Raw genomic sequence first — 14,376 nt, forward strand, 5'->3', positions numbered from 1 at the left:
TAAGTGGGCTGGTAAATGGAGAGGCTTGTCCTAGAATCGACAACAGATGGGGATACACACCCAAATCTCATAAAACCTAAGCCAATTTTCAGTCCATTCTATTGCATCGTGCTATAAAAAATAGGGCACACCTATTGTGTTTTTGCTTTGTTTAATTATTTGTTTGTAGATTGCAGAGCACAAGACAGATGGCTGTTACCATTACCCAGATGTTTCTAAACAGGCAATTCTTGCAGCCCAGCCCTTTGAACAGGTGCTTTTATGCGGGTATGAATATTGTTGTAGTTCAGTCTGGGGCACATGAGCAGGTTGTTTCCTAAGAAAGCCCTGCCTGCTTAAATCAGATGATCACAGAGCCTCAGAGCTGAAAGCAGGCATAGAAACCTTTAGCCAGCCCCTTATTTTATTAGACAAAGAAACAGGCTGAGTGAGAAAGGTTAAGACACCAGGCCAGGTCAGCTCTTAGCAGAGTCCAGATGAGAAACCAGGAATGCATTTAAATTTAATAAATCATTTAAAGTGGTTTTGTGTGTCAATGTATGAGTTACATAATGAATTTTGAGCCAAATTAGAATATTAATTTTAGTTTGTTAGGATAAAATGAAGGGAAAAATAAGTCTGCCTCTGTTAAATAAGTTTGGATGATCAATTAAGAAAATATTTAAACAACAAATCCAATAGTCATCAAAATGATTAGTTCCTAGTCTAATAAACACATTGTATGTTCAGAGAAAAACATTACTTTGAATTTGAAATAAGAAAAAAAGGTAAGTAAGAAGTGAGATGCTAAGCATGCCAGGATGGTAGCCTGACTGTTGACCAAACAACTCCTTATGGTTGTTGACCCATTTCTTTTTTTTTTTTTTTTAAATATATTTTATTGATATTTTACAGAGAGGAAGGGAGAGGGAGAGAGAGCCAGAAACATTGATGAGAGAGAAACATCGATCAGCCACCTCCTGCACACCTCCCACTGGGGATGTGCTGGCAACCAAGGTACATGCCCTTGACCGGAATCGAACCCGGGACCCTTGAGTTCGCAGGTCGACGCTCTATCCACTGAGCCAAACCGGTCAGGGCGACCCATTTCTTTATGTTAACTCTGAGAAAAATAATTTCTCTACATTGCTGCTTAAGACCCTTAATTTGGTTTGAATTCATTGATTTTCTTAATGTGTTTTTATTGATTTCAGAGAGAGGAAGGGAGAGGGAAAAATAGAAACATTGATTGGCTGCCTATGGCACGCCCCCTACTGGGGATAGAGCCTGCAACCCGGGCATGTGCCCTGACTGGGAATCAAACCGGCAACCTCCTGGTGCATGGGATGACTCTCAACCAACAGCCACACTGGCTGGGCTGAATATATTTCTTATATGCAATGTGAATTGCTTTTTTTAAAAAAAAAAAATTAAATTCTTTATTGTTGAATGTATGACGTAACGTGAATTGCCTTTAACTTCATTTACTTTGTATTAAAATAAATATAAAGGTTCATTTAATAATCAAGGTATTTATAATTTAGATCCTAAAATTGCATTTTAGTACATAGATCCAGAGACCAATTTAAAACAAAAAACATACGATCAGAAACCGAGGCTTGATTCAGAAGTTATGGTTTGGAATAAAAGACAAGCTTGCCAGTAGGTTGAAGCATGAAGCATGACAGTCCTCAGCCATTATGCACAGCAGAGTCTGGTGCATCCATTTGCCAGGGGCAACGTGCCAGGAGTAGCACACCATAACCTCAGCTGGTATCAGCAACGGGAACTGCGGCCAGCCTCGGGAGGCTTCTGGAAACTTTACAGGTACAGAATTGCTGCAGGAGTTAAGCAGTCTGTTGCTGTGAGGCAATTCTCTGAGAGAAGAGGAGAAAAACTTCTCCCTTTCTGGTAAAAAATGAGTCGCTTCGCAGAGCTGATCTCTTGAGGGCTGCGCTGAAATGACAAACAAAACAAAACAGAAAAAAGCCCACACCCACCACCAAGCACAAAAACCTCCAGATATTAGTCGGTATCTTCATTTTCATTTATTTCCTTCAACTAGCTTTGAAAGAACAAGCCTTTATTCACTTCCTGGGACGTAAATGTATAGCTGCACTGTGTGTGTGTGTGTGTGTGGGGGGGGGGGGGGCGCTGATTTTTATGTATCTCATAGTCGCCTGGCACAGTTCTGTTTTTTCCATACTAATATTCACATCACCTGAACAGGTTAAACAAGGTCACAATGCATGGGCTAACTTCTTTCACTTACAAAATTCAAAAGGTATCATGTGTTTGGACTAATAAATATTAGTAAGTAGCAAGATTTTCCCCCTGATTTTTAAAATGGCGCGGACATCCTCCGACTGGAACTTGATTCTGTAGCACTCCACAATAGACAGGAAGAGGAAGGAGAGGTTCAGAATAAAAAAAAAATGGGAAGGGAGAACATTTCCAGTTTCTAGCTCACTATTTACAGATGACTCTGTTCAGGGCCCTGTGCTGCATAGCTCCAGGGGTCTCCACGGTGCCTCCCGGAGCGGCGGCACCGCTGTGTGCCCTTTAGAGCACAAATGTGAGGTCAGTGTTTTTAAAAGCCTGTTCCTGGTTCTACTGCACCAGAATCATCAAGGTACTTGTTAAAATGCAAACTCCTGGGCCGGACCCCAGACCTACTAAATCAGGGACCAGGGACTAATATAAACATTTAAAATAACACCTGAAACGATGCTTATGAACAAAATTTGAGAGCCTATTTTTAGCAGATTTATTTCACAGCCTTTTAATTACTAAAAAATGTACTAAAAAAGTACTAAGCACATATTAAATTTAAAGTGCATTTTTATTTGAATAAGGATAGGATTACTTGTTCCAGATCGTGATTTTTGTTCTTTAAGGCTTTCTTTACTTCCCTGTTCATGAGTCTTGATTACATGGATGGTATTGAGACCAAGCAGGATTGGCAGGTGCGGGAGGAAGTGCAGTTGGTGTAAAAGAGGTAAATGAAATAAAACATGGATTTCTTTTTAAGTCTGTGCGAGTCACCAATGGTATTTGATATTAGGTATTCATAATATGTACCAAGATATTTTTAAAAATCCATTCTGGTATTTTTTTTTTTGAGATCTAATTTTCACTTTTCCTATTTGGATAGCTACTTAAAAATATACTCAAGCACAGTTCAAACATACAGTATATTTCAGTAGTTTCTTGAATCACACCTAAAATCCAAGCAAGGTGAGTTTCTGAAAGAGCAGCTGCAGTTTTGTCTTTTAACAGATAGTCAGCACCATCTAGTGGATGCCAATAAGCTCTTTTCTTGAATTCAGTGAGGAGGTGAAGAGAGCAGTCTTGGGAACTTGCTCTGGAATCCCAGTGTCTGTTCCTGAATGACTTTGGGAAAAATTACTTAACCCCGCTGTGCTCTGCTTCTCAACTATCAATCTGGATAATAATGGTGCCGCCTCACCAGATGCTATGAAGTAAAGTGAAATTATGCATCTAAAGCCTGTCCTAAACACTTAGTAAATGTTATTTTTATTTATTTATTTATTTTTTAAAAATATATTTTATTGATTTTTTACAGAGAGGAAGGGAGAGAGATAGAGAGTCAGAAACACTGATGAGAGAGAAACACTGATCAGCTGCCTCCTGCACATCTCCTACTGGGGATGTGCCCGCAACCCAGGTACATGCCCTTGACCGGAATCGAACCTGGGGACCTTTCAGCCCGCAGGCCGACGCTCTATCCACTGAGCCAAACCGGTTTCGGCAATGTTATTTTTAAATAGCACTAAGCCACAGACTCACAGGAGGTGGGAACTGTCCAGTGGCATACACTTTTAACTGCCCTTCAAAAGAAGTGTCCATTTCATCTGGTTTGTAGAATCTATGCGGTTTAATGAGGTTCCTCTCCCAGTGTGTTGTTGCGTTTGGCTGATGCTTATGCTGAGAAAAAGGAAATTGGGGCAACAAGACTGGAGTGGGAGTTGCAGCCCAGATGGAATACAATGTGGGCTCTCTCTCATTCATTCAAAATCTGACTCCCCTCAGAAGGAGAATGTCAAGAGGAGAGAGAGACGGAAAACAAACCAAAAAAACAAAAAACAAAACAAAACCCAACTCTGAAACCAGCACTGCCATATGTCCCCAACCTGGAATGAGACCAGGGGAATTTTAGCTTAAAATAACTTGACTCTGGAAGAAATCTTTAAGAATTATTTTGGAAGGCACAATACCTTCTAGAATATGTTTGGGTTTTTTGAACCCATATTTCAGAAAACAGCACAAAAGTTTGCTCTCAAGGCACATGCAGCTTCTCAGCAGTTTGCAAAACAGAAGCAGCAGGAGGTAAATACACAAAGCAAGAATGACAGAAAACAACTCAAGATGAGACGAGTTTTATGCAAAATATAATCAATGGGGACTTAGTTTGGAAAGTTGACAGTAAAGAGACTAAGTTTTTATTGAATTTGCTTTATCTTATGTTGCAAATATTTTAAAAGCAATACTTTAAATAATGAAAACACCAGTTAATCCTGGGCACTGATCACAGCCCTGATTTCAGTTAGCTTTTTCTCCCCTCCACACACCCAAGAAATTGTTTTCTTTCTTCCTTCCTTCCTTCCTTCCTTCCTTCCTTCCTTCCTTCCTCCCTCCCTCCCTCCCTCCCTCCCTCTCTCCCTTTTTTCCTTTCATTGATTTGAGAGAGAGAGAGAGAGAGAGAGAGAGAGAGAGAGAGAGAGGGAGAGAGAGAGAGAGAGAGAGACATGGATGTGAGAGATATACATCGATCTGTTGCCTCCCATACAAGCCCTGACTGGGGCTCGAACCCACAACCTAGGTTTATGCCCTGACCAGGATTGAACCCACAATCTTTTGGTGTACAGAATGACTCTCCAACCAACTGAGCCACACTGGCCAGGGCGATGTGTTGTTTTCTTGATGAACACCATTGGTCCACACACACACACACACACACACACACACACACACACACACACAGAGGAAAGAATGGCCTTTAGTCCTGCAATATTAGAATTATGCATGCATTTGGAGATTATCTGGTCTCTAGCTACTGAGACTGGTCAGTGGGCCAGAAACAATGCCATCACCTAGACTCCTGGGCTACCTAGCTATTTAGTATCAGAATCCAAACAATGGTATTTCTCCTCCATCTAAAAAAATAAAACAGAGTCAAGGGAACAGAGGATAAGGAATGAGGAGATGGGGAGGCATTACTTTACATAGGGTGATCAGTAAAGACCTTCCTAAAAAAGCCACTGAGTGAAGAGAGAAAGCAAGCCACATGAGTAGCTGGGCAACTCAACTGTATTCTAGGCAGAGGAAGCAATGGGCTGGGGTGTGTGTGTGTGTGTGTGTGTGTGTGTGTGTGTGTGTGTTTGTGTGTGTGTTGGGGGGTGGTTATTTGTATTGGAGGAACAACAAGGAGTAGTGTTTCCAAATTCCCAACAGATATTAAAGAATCAAAACTGCCAGTGTTGTAATGTACCCCGCGAATCACACAAGGACGCCTCAAGAAGTCGATTTAAGGAGTCACATTTATTTTGAAGCCGGGACTACGAGGGGGCATTTTGCTCTCCAAATCTCTTAGTGGTTAAATGACTGCAACACCAGATTTATATAGGCAAAAATCACAAAGGTATTGATTACATCTCAGGGTTAGGAATGAGGAACCTGATTAGCAAAAAAGCAGTTTGTTACAAAAGCTAGTTGAGCCGATTAGTTATCTACAAAGATTAATTATAGTTTCGGGTCTTGGGACCACTGAGTCAACAGGAACACATTATCTGGAGCCACTGAGGCAATTTAGAGTAATTGTGCTGTCCTGGCCTCCAGGTACAGAGGAATGTGTTTTCTAAAACCAGTATGACCACAACCAATGGGGTATTCACATTACAATCAGTAGGGTATTCAATCGAATGGGATGATTTATATAATTCAAAAAATCAAAATAACTTTTCTATTATTTTAGCAAACAAATAATGACAGAAGCCAAGTCAGCAGGGTTAAAATATCAAGCAGCAATTCCCACCAAGCATGGTTGCCACCATGCTTCACCAGGAGTTATCAACCCTTGTTATTCTAAAATACTTCCAACCACCTTCATATTCTTTTCTTGTTATCATGACTACCTGAAGCATTTGTTTAAAAAGTAAGACCTCTTAAATTTAGAAATATTTACAAGAATTGTTGCTTGTAGCAAATATTCAAATACTGGAGACTACAGAGACCATCTTGGAGTGCCATTTGAATAATGTAACATACAAATCTCCAAGCAAGGCTAACAGCTTTTCACAGAATCATGAGTTGGAAATTGCCAATTTAAGGACTTATTTTAAATCAAAACGTATTTCTTAGAACCACACTCATAGAATTTGTATAAAGTATACAATGAGTGTTAATTTATTAATATTTATATTATTTGCAATAATGACTCCCCATTAGCCACAGACAGGGCCAGGAACACATCCTTGTAACAACTCCAAGCACAACGGACCAATCAGACTGTGACCACATCTCTCCCAGGTGCTCCTGTCCCAGATTCTGGAATGTTGACCTCAACTTCTGACTCAGAGTATCAGCATTTCCTGCTCTTGCTTTCAACTCGATGTCGGTGGATTTCCTCAGTAACATCTCTGTGTTGATTGCTAAGGTTTGATTCTTATAGGAGAATTAGAATACTTCCTCCAGTTTTCCTGATTTCTCAGCTGATTTACTGTTAATTTGGAAAAACATCAATCTCCTGAGAAACGCTGTATAGAAACACTAACCAGGAGGACAGTGAGGCTGAACCAAAGTGTGCCAGGAAAGGGTGGTAGAAATGGAGGTCTGAGAGAGGACAGAGGGCCTGGTCATTCAGGACTGGTGGGCATTGTAAAGACTGAGAAATGGGGAGGCCTGGAAAGGCCTGAGCAGAGAGTGACAGGATTTGTCTTAGGTTTTAAAAAAGCATCATTCAGGCTGCTGCTTGAAAGCCGGACAGTCAAGGGAGGCAACAGTAAAAGCTTACTGCACAAATCTACATGAGAGCCGGTGGCAGGATGTACCTCACGGGAGCACGGGAGGCAGCGAGAAGCGGTTGGATTCTGGATATATATTGAGTGTAGAGATGACAGGTTGATAACTAGATTGTTGAGTGTGAGAGGAAAAGAAATTGAGGATGACGTCAAGGTTCTTGGTCTGAGTCTGGCAGGACGGAGTTACCATTTACTGAGATGGATTACGAGGGGGGTGGTGGTGGTGGAGGGGACGTGGAGAAGACTGATTCTTGATGAGAAGTTTGAGATGCTTCTGACATCTAAGTGGAGATGTCTAAGTTGCCAGGTCACAGTCAGATACAACAGCGTGGATTTCGGGGGAGCAGCCTGGGCTGGCGACAGAAATGCAGGGTTAGCAGCACGTGGGCGGCATTTACAGCCAGCACTGCCCTAGAATGTAGTTGTGGTTTTTGACGAACTCACTTAACCTTTGTCTATTTACTCTGCTGAAAACCACTTGAAGAATCCACATCCTACCCACCTAAAACAACGAAGATGCCGAAACCGGTTTGGCTCAGTGGATAGAGCGTCGGCCTGCGGACTGAAAGGTCCCAGGTTCGATTCCGGTCAAGGGCATGTACCTGGGTTGCGGGCATATCCCCAGTAGGAGATGTGCAGGAGGCAGCTGATCGATGTTTCTCTCTCATCGATGTTTCTAACTCTCTATCTCTCTCCCTTCCTCTCTGTAAAAAATCAATAAAATATATTTAAAAAAAAAAAAAAAAACAACGAAGATAAAGGGGCCAAGTATGTGAAAATCCCTTGTAAACTGTAAAGTGCTGCTCAGACTGGAAAAAAAAGCAGGTATTTCACGGTACCGGGGATGAAGAAAATCAGTTTGTGGACTAAACGAAAGAATCTTCATGCACTGACAGTGACAGAAACCACAAATATCACTTTTACCCTTTTTGGGCTGTAGCCCTATTTGCGCAATAACTAATGTTTCATTTATACGGCACCCAAACTTTACCAAGAACTTCACACACATGACCTTTTGGAGTTACCATCCCCATTTTACAGAGGAGGCAACGAGCTCAGGGAGGGTGACGGACCTGCAGGGCCGGCGCCATACAGCCACCCAGACATCCCCGTGCCGAGTGCAGCCTCCACACGGACCAACCATTCCCCACCCGCGCCGTGCTCCGGAAACACGAACGAGCCAATGGAGCTGCCCAGCTCCTCGCTGTCCCGCCCCCACGTCTCAATGCTGGTGGTACGGCCCTTTCCTGTTATCGCGAGACTGGGCGCGGCGTGACTCGGTTGCCAGGGGAACAGCGTTCTCAGAAGCAGGAGGGCCTTGGACCCGCCACTCCTCTCAGCTTCAGAGTAGTGAACTGTGGTGACAGGAAGGCCCTGTTTTGGGGGGACAGTGGGTGACGCTGCGAGCGTCCGTGGCGTGCCTCTGAGCGACTAGTTCCCAGAGTCTCCTCGGGCAGGTGAGGAGCCGGCTCGGTCGCCCCGCCACCAGCCCACGCGGAGCGCAGCGGCGTTGGTCCGGCCGCCGGCCCGGAGGCCTCGGGCTGCAGGGAGAGGGGCAGGGCCTGGGGGAAGGCGGAGGCGGGGAGGACGTGCCTGGGAGTCTGACCAACAGCCTAGAATTTATATTAAAATCAATCATCAGCCACTTAAAATAGACCATAAATGACCAAGAATGCACACCGGCATTTCAACGGAAAAATAAAGAAAAGGTGGCCAGCGAACATTTAACTAGAGGCTCAACTTCTCTCGTAATTCAAGCAAAGTCAGTCAAACTCCAGATATCTTTGGGCACTTACCAGATTGACAAAGATGAAAAAGCTTTGACGTTAACCATTGACCCCAGTCCGATGCGGGGAAACACTCCCATCTCATCATAACTTGGTGGCAGCAGTGTGGTTTGGGACAGTGTTTTTGGAGAACAATTTGGCAGACTACCAGAATTTGAAACACAAATGTTCTTTGACTAAGCAATTCTCATTGATCTTCGGGATATATAAATATAACAAGACAAAAATTTGTAAGAGAGGTTAACTTAAAATTGAGGTATACTTTATATACGCTAAAAATCACCCTTTTAATGTGCAGTCCAATGAGGTTTGACAAACACAATTGTCACAACAATCAAGATACAGAACAATTTCCCCCCAAATCCCCTGGTACCTTTTGTAGTTAACCCCTCCCTGCTCCCAGGCCTGGCAACCATTTCCCCCAAAGTTTTGTGTATTCCAGAAGGTCTTATAATTGGGCAAACATTATGGAGCCTCTTGAACCTGGCTTCTTTCAATTTAATACAATGCAGCTGAAATTCCTCCATGTTTTGTATCAGTTGTTTGTCCCCTTGTATTGCTGGGTAGCATTCTTTTGGATGGATGTACCACAGTTTGCTTATCTGTTCCCTCCGTGAGTGACATTTGTTAATCCTCATCGGAGGATATTTTTTCCATTGATTTTTAGAGAAGAAGGGAGTGGGGAGACACAGAGAGAGAGAAACATCTTTGTGAGAGAGATACATCCGCATATGTCTCCAACCTGCAACTGGGGTACGTGCCTTTGACTGGACTCGAACCTGAGACCCTTCAGTCCTCTGGCCAGCGCTCTAACCACTGAGTAACCGGCTAGGGCAATTGAGCAACATTTGGATTGTTTCCAGTTTGGGGCAATTAATGAAGCTGCTATAAACATTCATGTACAGTTTTTGTATGTGAAACATATATTTCTTGGGTAAACATCTAGAAATGAGGTTGTGGAATCATGGTAAGTGCATGCTTAGCTTTATAAGAAAATGCCAAGCAGTTCTATAACACAGTTGTCCTGTTTTGAATTCTCACAATCAAATATGAAAGTTCCAGTTACTCCCCAATTTTGTCATTTAATTGCTTTCTTTTTTGTACAGTGCTTTATTTTTCTTGTGGAATTTCTATGTGGCCATTGAGGTTTATTCTCAAACACTCAAATACATCTGTGAGATCCTAATTCAGTGCCCTTTGTCCATACTTTTTTTCCATATGGCCAAATTCAAAGATTGCCAGTTACATTCCCACTCACCCTGGGAACTGTACTTTATTTAATTTATTATTTTCAGGAGCAAAAATAATAGAACAGACCTATTTCTAAAGCAGATTGAAACATTTCTGGAACCTTATAGCTGATCCATGTCACTGACAGCTCCCTGGGCCTCACCCTTCACTGACATGTATTATACCAGCTCTGCACATGCCTGCATCTCACTGCTCCTTCTATAAGCTGCCATCAGTCTCCCTGACAAGCTGCTTAGGGCATTTACAAGACATTTGACCTTTCAGTGCCTTATGCTTTTTGATTGTGACATGATTGGCCAGGGTAATCCGTCATCCCACAATAATAATGTCAGTGCCTTCCTGAGCGAGCCAAAACCCTTTTGCAGAGTTGAATAACATTGAGACCAATACCTTTTTCATTGGCTGAGATGGAAAGACTTGACCTAATGGTTCCTTAAGCACCAGCTTTGGCACACTGAGTGGTTGGGGGCTAAATCATGTTATCCCTCTGTGTGCCTTGGAGAAGCATCGGGTTGTTTATGCTTGTGCTTCTGCCTGTGTCCAGAACTTCCCTGGACTCTGCCTGTGCTGTTTAAACAACAGAGAATGACGAGTCCTTTTGTAGGACAAGGAAAGGACTTTGTTAACACTTGCTGAGCCAGATGCAATTGCTTTTCTTCATTTTGTTATGAGAGGAGTGGTTTAATTCATAATTGATAGGAATTTAGGAAAGGATTTGTTGGAAGATTTCAATTCACATATAAAGCTAAGTATGGAGAAGGCAAAACTGGAACTCTCCCTATTCCTTTCATTTTATTCAGTATGCATGACATCCTCACATTCCTGACCAAATCTGGGCCGGTCCTGAGTAACGGCACAGGGTCAGTGTGCAAGCAGTACCCAAGTCCTCCCACTTGTTTAAACCACCCTGCCTCATAGTTCCTGCTTCAGAAAGCAGCACTGGGAAGAGAGCAGCCAGAGTGGTGAGAGGCCTGTGGGTGGTGACACAAGAAAAATAGTTTAAGAGACTGGTGATGTAGAGCCAGATAATGAAAGCTTGTCCCCCTACTTGAAGAAGTAGGTTTTGTTCTCTGTTGACTCAGAGGGCAGAAGTAATGTCATGGTTTTAGAAGGGGAGGGCTGATAGGTAAAGAGCAGTGACCTGGAGGTCAGTACTCCATGAAACTACAGCACCAAGGAGGAGAGGAGAAATCAGAGCTGAGAGGGAAGACAAGGCGAAGACTGGGATAAGGCAGGCAAAACCAGAAGAAAGTAGAGGCCTTAGCCAGTCATTACGACAAAGCATGACTCGTGGCTGAGAGGTGTGGTGCTTCATGAGTGTATTCTCAGTTCAAGGACACAGTAATGATCTCTCAGAGTACAGGAAGCCATCAAGATGGCATTCACCTCTGCATTCTTTTTTAGCCACTTTCAGAATCTAACATCTGAGGCAGCGTTTTCCACCTACAGTGAAATAAAATCTAATGATCCACAGACACAGACGTCTTTCATGAAATTAGGGTAGTGTGACTTTGGTAGCAACACAATTCTTATAACAAGGCCATGAATTGCATATTAACACTAATGAAACAAATACACATCATAACTTGCTTTAAAATTTTTGTTTCAGGATATCAATGGATATTATAAAGGGGAACTTAGATGGGATTTCAAAACCAGCCTCCAATTCAAGAACACGTCCTGAGAGCAGGTGTTCAAATACTTCTTTGGAGGTGCTCTCACCAGAGCCAGTGTCCTTCAAGGTACTTTGCTGTTTAGAAATGATTTAAACTCTGAAAATAAAATTTGTTGCTAACATCCCATTTTAAGGTAGTTCTTTTGGGTGTGCTGGGAGCACACAGATTTCTTGGACTTTAGGTCATTTTATGTGAAACTAGAGGCCTAGTACATGCATTCGTGCACCAGTGGGGTCCCTTGGCCTGGCCTGCGGGATCGGGCTGAAACCGGCTCTCCAACATCTCCCTAGGGGTCCCAGATTGCAAGAGGGTGCCGGCCAGGCCGAGGGACCCCACTGGTGCATGATCGGGGCCAGAGAGGGACACGGAAGTTTGGCCAGCCAGGGAGGGACCATAAGAGGGCTCCAGGGCATGTTTGGCCCATCTTGCTCAGTCCAGATTGGCTGGACCCCAGCAGCAAGCTAACCTACCAGTCAGAGCATCTGCCCCCTGGTGGTCAGTGCACATTATAGCGAGTGGTTGAGTGGCCTTAGCATATCATTAGCATATTACACTTTGATTGGTTGAACAGCCGACCAGACGACCCAACACTTAGCATGTTAGGCTTTTATTATATAGGATACTGTTGCCTTCTTTATCTCTCTTTCCTCTTCCTCCTCCTCTTTTTTTTTTTTTTTTAAAGCTGTAGTTATGGGTTCAAATTGGGTTCTGCTGACCACATTTTATGTGATTTTGGGAAAATTACTTTGACTCTCTGTGCCGGTTTTCTCATCTGTTCAAACCTCATAGGCATGTTTTAAGGATAATATTTAAAGTTCTTTAGAACAGTGACTAGCACCTAGTAAGTATTCAATACTTCTTAGTTATTGTTTTAATTCCTTTTTCAGTTCTCACCAAGGATATGTTTCTATTGATTTTGGAGAGAGAGAGGAAGAAAGAGAAGAAAGGGGGGGGGGGGGAGAGAGAGAGAGAGAGAGAGAGAGAGAGAGAGAGAGAGAGAAGCATCAGTGTGAGAGAGAAACATCGATTGGCTGCCTTCCATATGCGCTTCCACCAGGAATCAAACCCGCAACCTTTTTGGTGTACGAGATGCCCCAGCCAACTGAGTCACCTATTTGGGGGCAGGTCTCAATTCTTTAACTCAATTGGTCAGTCCTTTCTGTGTTATTCATAGCATTCAGCATTTAGTGTGGCACATAGTAAGTATTCATAAAATATTTGTTCAATAAATTTAGAATGAGGATTTTTCCCTCTCTGTATAGGTAGGGTAATATACAAAACCTGATAAAATTTAGAGTAGCATAGAATTAGTATTTCTGCTTATATATTCCTGGTTGATTTTTTTTATTTTTTTATTTACTTTTTATAAAGCAGCAACTTCACAAATATTGACACACAGGTTTTAATACATAGATTAATATTACTTTGTTCAAGACTTATTTAAAAGAAAAATATCAGTGGTCACTTCAAGTAAGATTTTATTTGAACCCAATAAGCTACAGTTAACTCTAGAATATTTATTATCAAAAGGAAAGCCTCCTAAAAAATTGTGATTTGTGTTAATCAAGTTTCTGGAAAATAAGTAAGGTCCATCTTAGATTGGGGAAGGAAGCCACAGGTATATTACATGTTGACTGCTGATTGCAAATGATTCAATGTCTATGAAACCTTATATTTTGTCTGAATAATAAGTCCTGGAGTTTTTTTAGTTTTATTGTTCAAATTTGGCATTTATTCATATGTTGCCAAAATTTTTTGTATGGCAGAAAATGAATTTAAAATGCTATATTTTTAATGAAATTTCTTTAGTAATAATAGATTTCTCATTCTAAAATTTTTGGTTTATTTTTGCTTATGAATATTTTTCGTAAAAAATCCCATATCTTTCAGGTAGGGAATCTAATTGTTAGGAAAGGTTTTTATAGGGTATTTACTTTTCCTGGGACTAACATGCAGGTATGAGGTGAGGGACATGGAGAAATGAAAATTGGAGCTGGAATGTGGCTTTGAGAATGAAGAAGAAAGGAAAATCATGCACATAGGCCATGGGGTAGAGGAGCAGGAGGGTCAGGAACAGAGAGACTATCGGGCAATGACTGGGCTGCGGAAGATGGGTGGGGAGCTATGGGTAAAATTGTGAAGTGGACAAAGTTAGCCTTTTGTTCTCCAGTTTCATCTTTTTGCCTTATTATTTCCTGCTCATTCTAAGAGGATCATATGTGATGATACATGTGAAAGGTCTTTGTATGTCCTGAAGTGTGTTATCTCAGTATATTGCTATTATCTAGTTATCTTTTGTATATTCTATATTCCTCTCTATAAAAACCCATTCTCAGGGTAAGGTCAGCTAAATTCATTAATACCATGATATAAATGACTGACAAGGCCCATGGGACCTTTCCCAGCAATTTCAGCATTTTCACAGAAAATCCTTAAGGATTTACTGGATATTAGGGAATTTCAGGTTTTACCTGGCTTTTGACAAAAGTATGTTTTTGAAAGGGAACCCTCTTTAACACCTCTGAGATTACATAAAGTAGGCATTGTTTTGTTTATAAACTGGGTCTCCACTAGTTTCATTCTATACCAGATCCGTTTTCTTTTCTGTTAAATCAGATAGCAGTGCCTTCACCATAGGGTCAT

The 14,376-nt window shown here is 41.9% G+C and overlaps 1 protein-coding gene across 1 annotated transcript in view; it reads left to right on the top strand.

The window, feature by feature from the left end:
• The first annotated feature begins 8,322 nt into the window (after positions 1-8,322).
• The window catches only part of FSIP1 (fibrous sheath interacting protein 1), a 184,485-nt gene continuing 178,431 nt past the window's right edge, over positions 8,323-14,376 (top strand). Inside the window, exons 1-2 of the mRNA XM_081111991.1 lie at positions 8,323-8,476; positions 11,667-11,799. Coding sequence (XP_080968117.1) covers positions 11,674-11,799 — 126 coding nt within the window. The 5' untranslated portion in view covers positions 8,323-8,476; positions 11,667-11,673. The remainder of the gene's footprint in view (positions 8,477-11,666; positions 11,800-14,376) is intronic.

This window comes from Myotis nattereri (assembly GCF_964212035.1).
Source record: "Myotis nattereri genome assembly, chromosome: 1".
In the NCBI taxonomy this organism is placed as follows: Eukaryota; Metazoa; Chordata; class Mammalia; order Chiroptera; family Vespertilionidae; genus Myotis; species Myotis nattereri.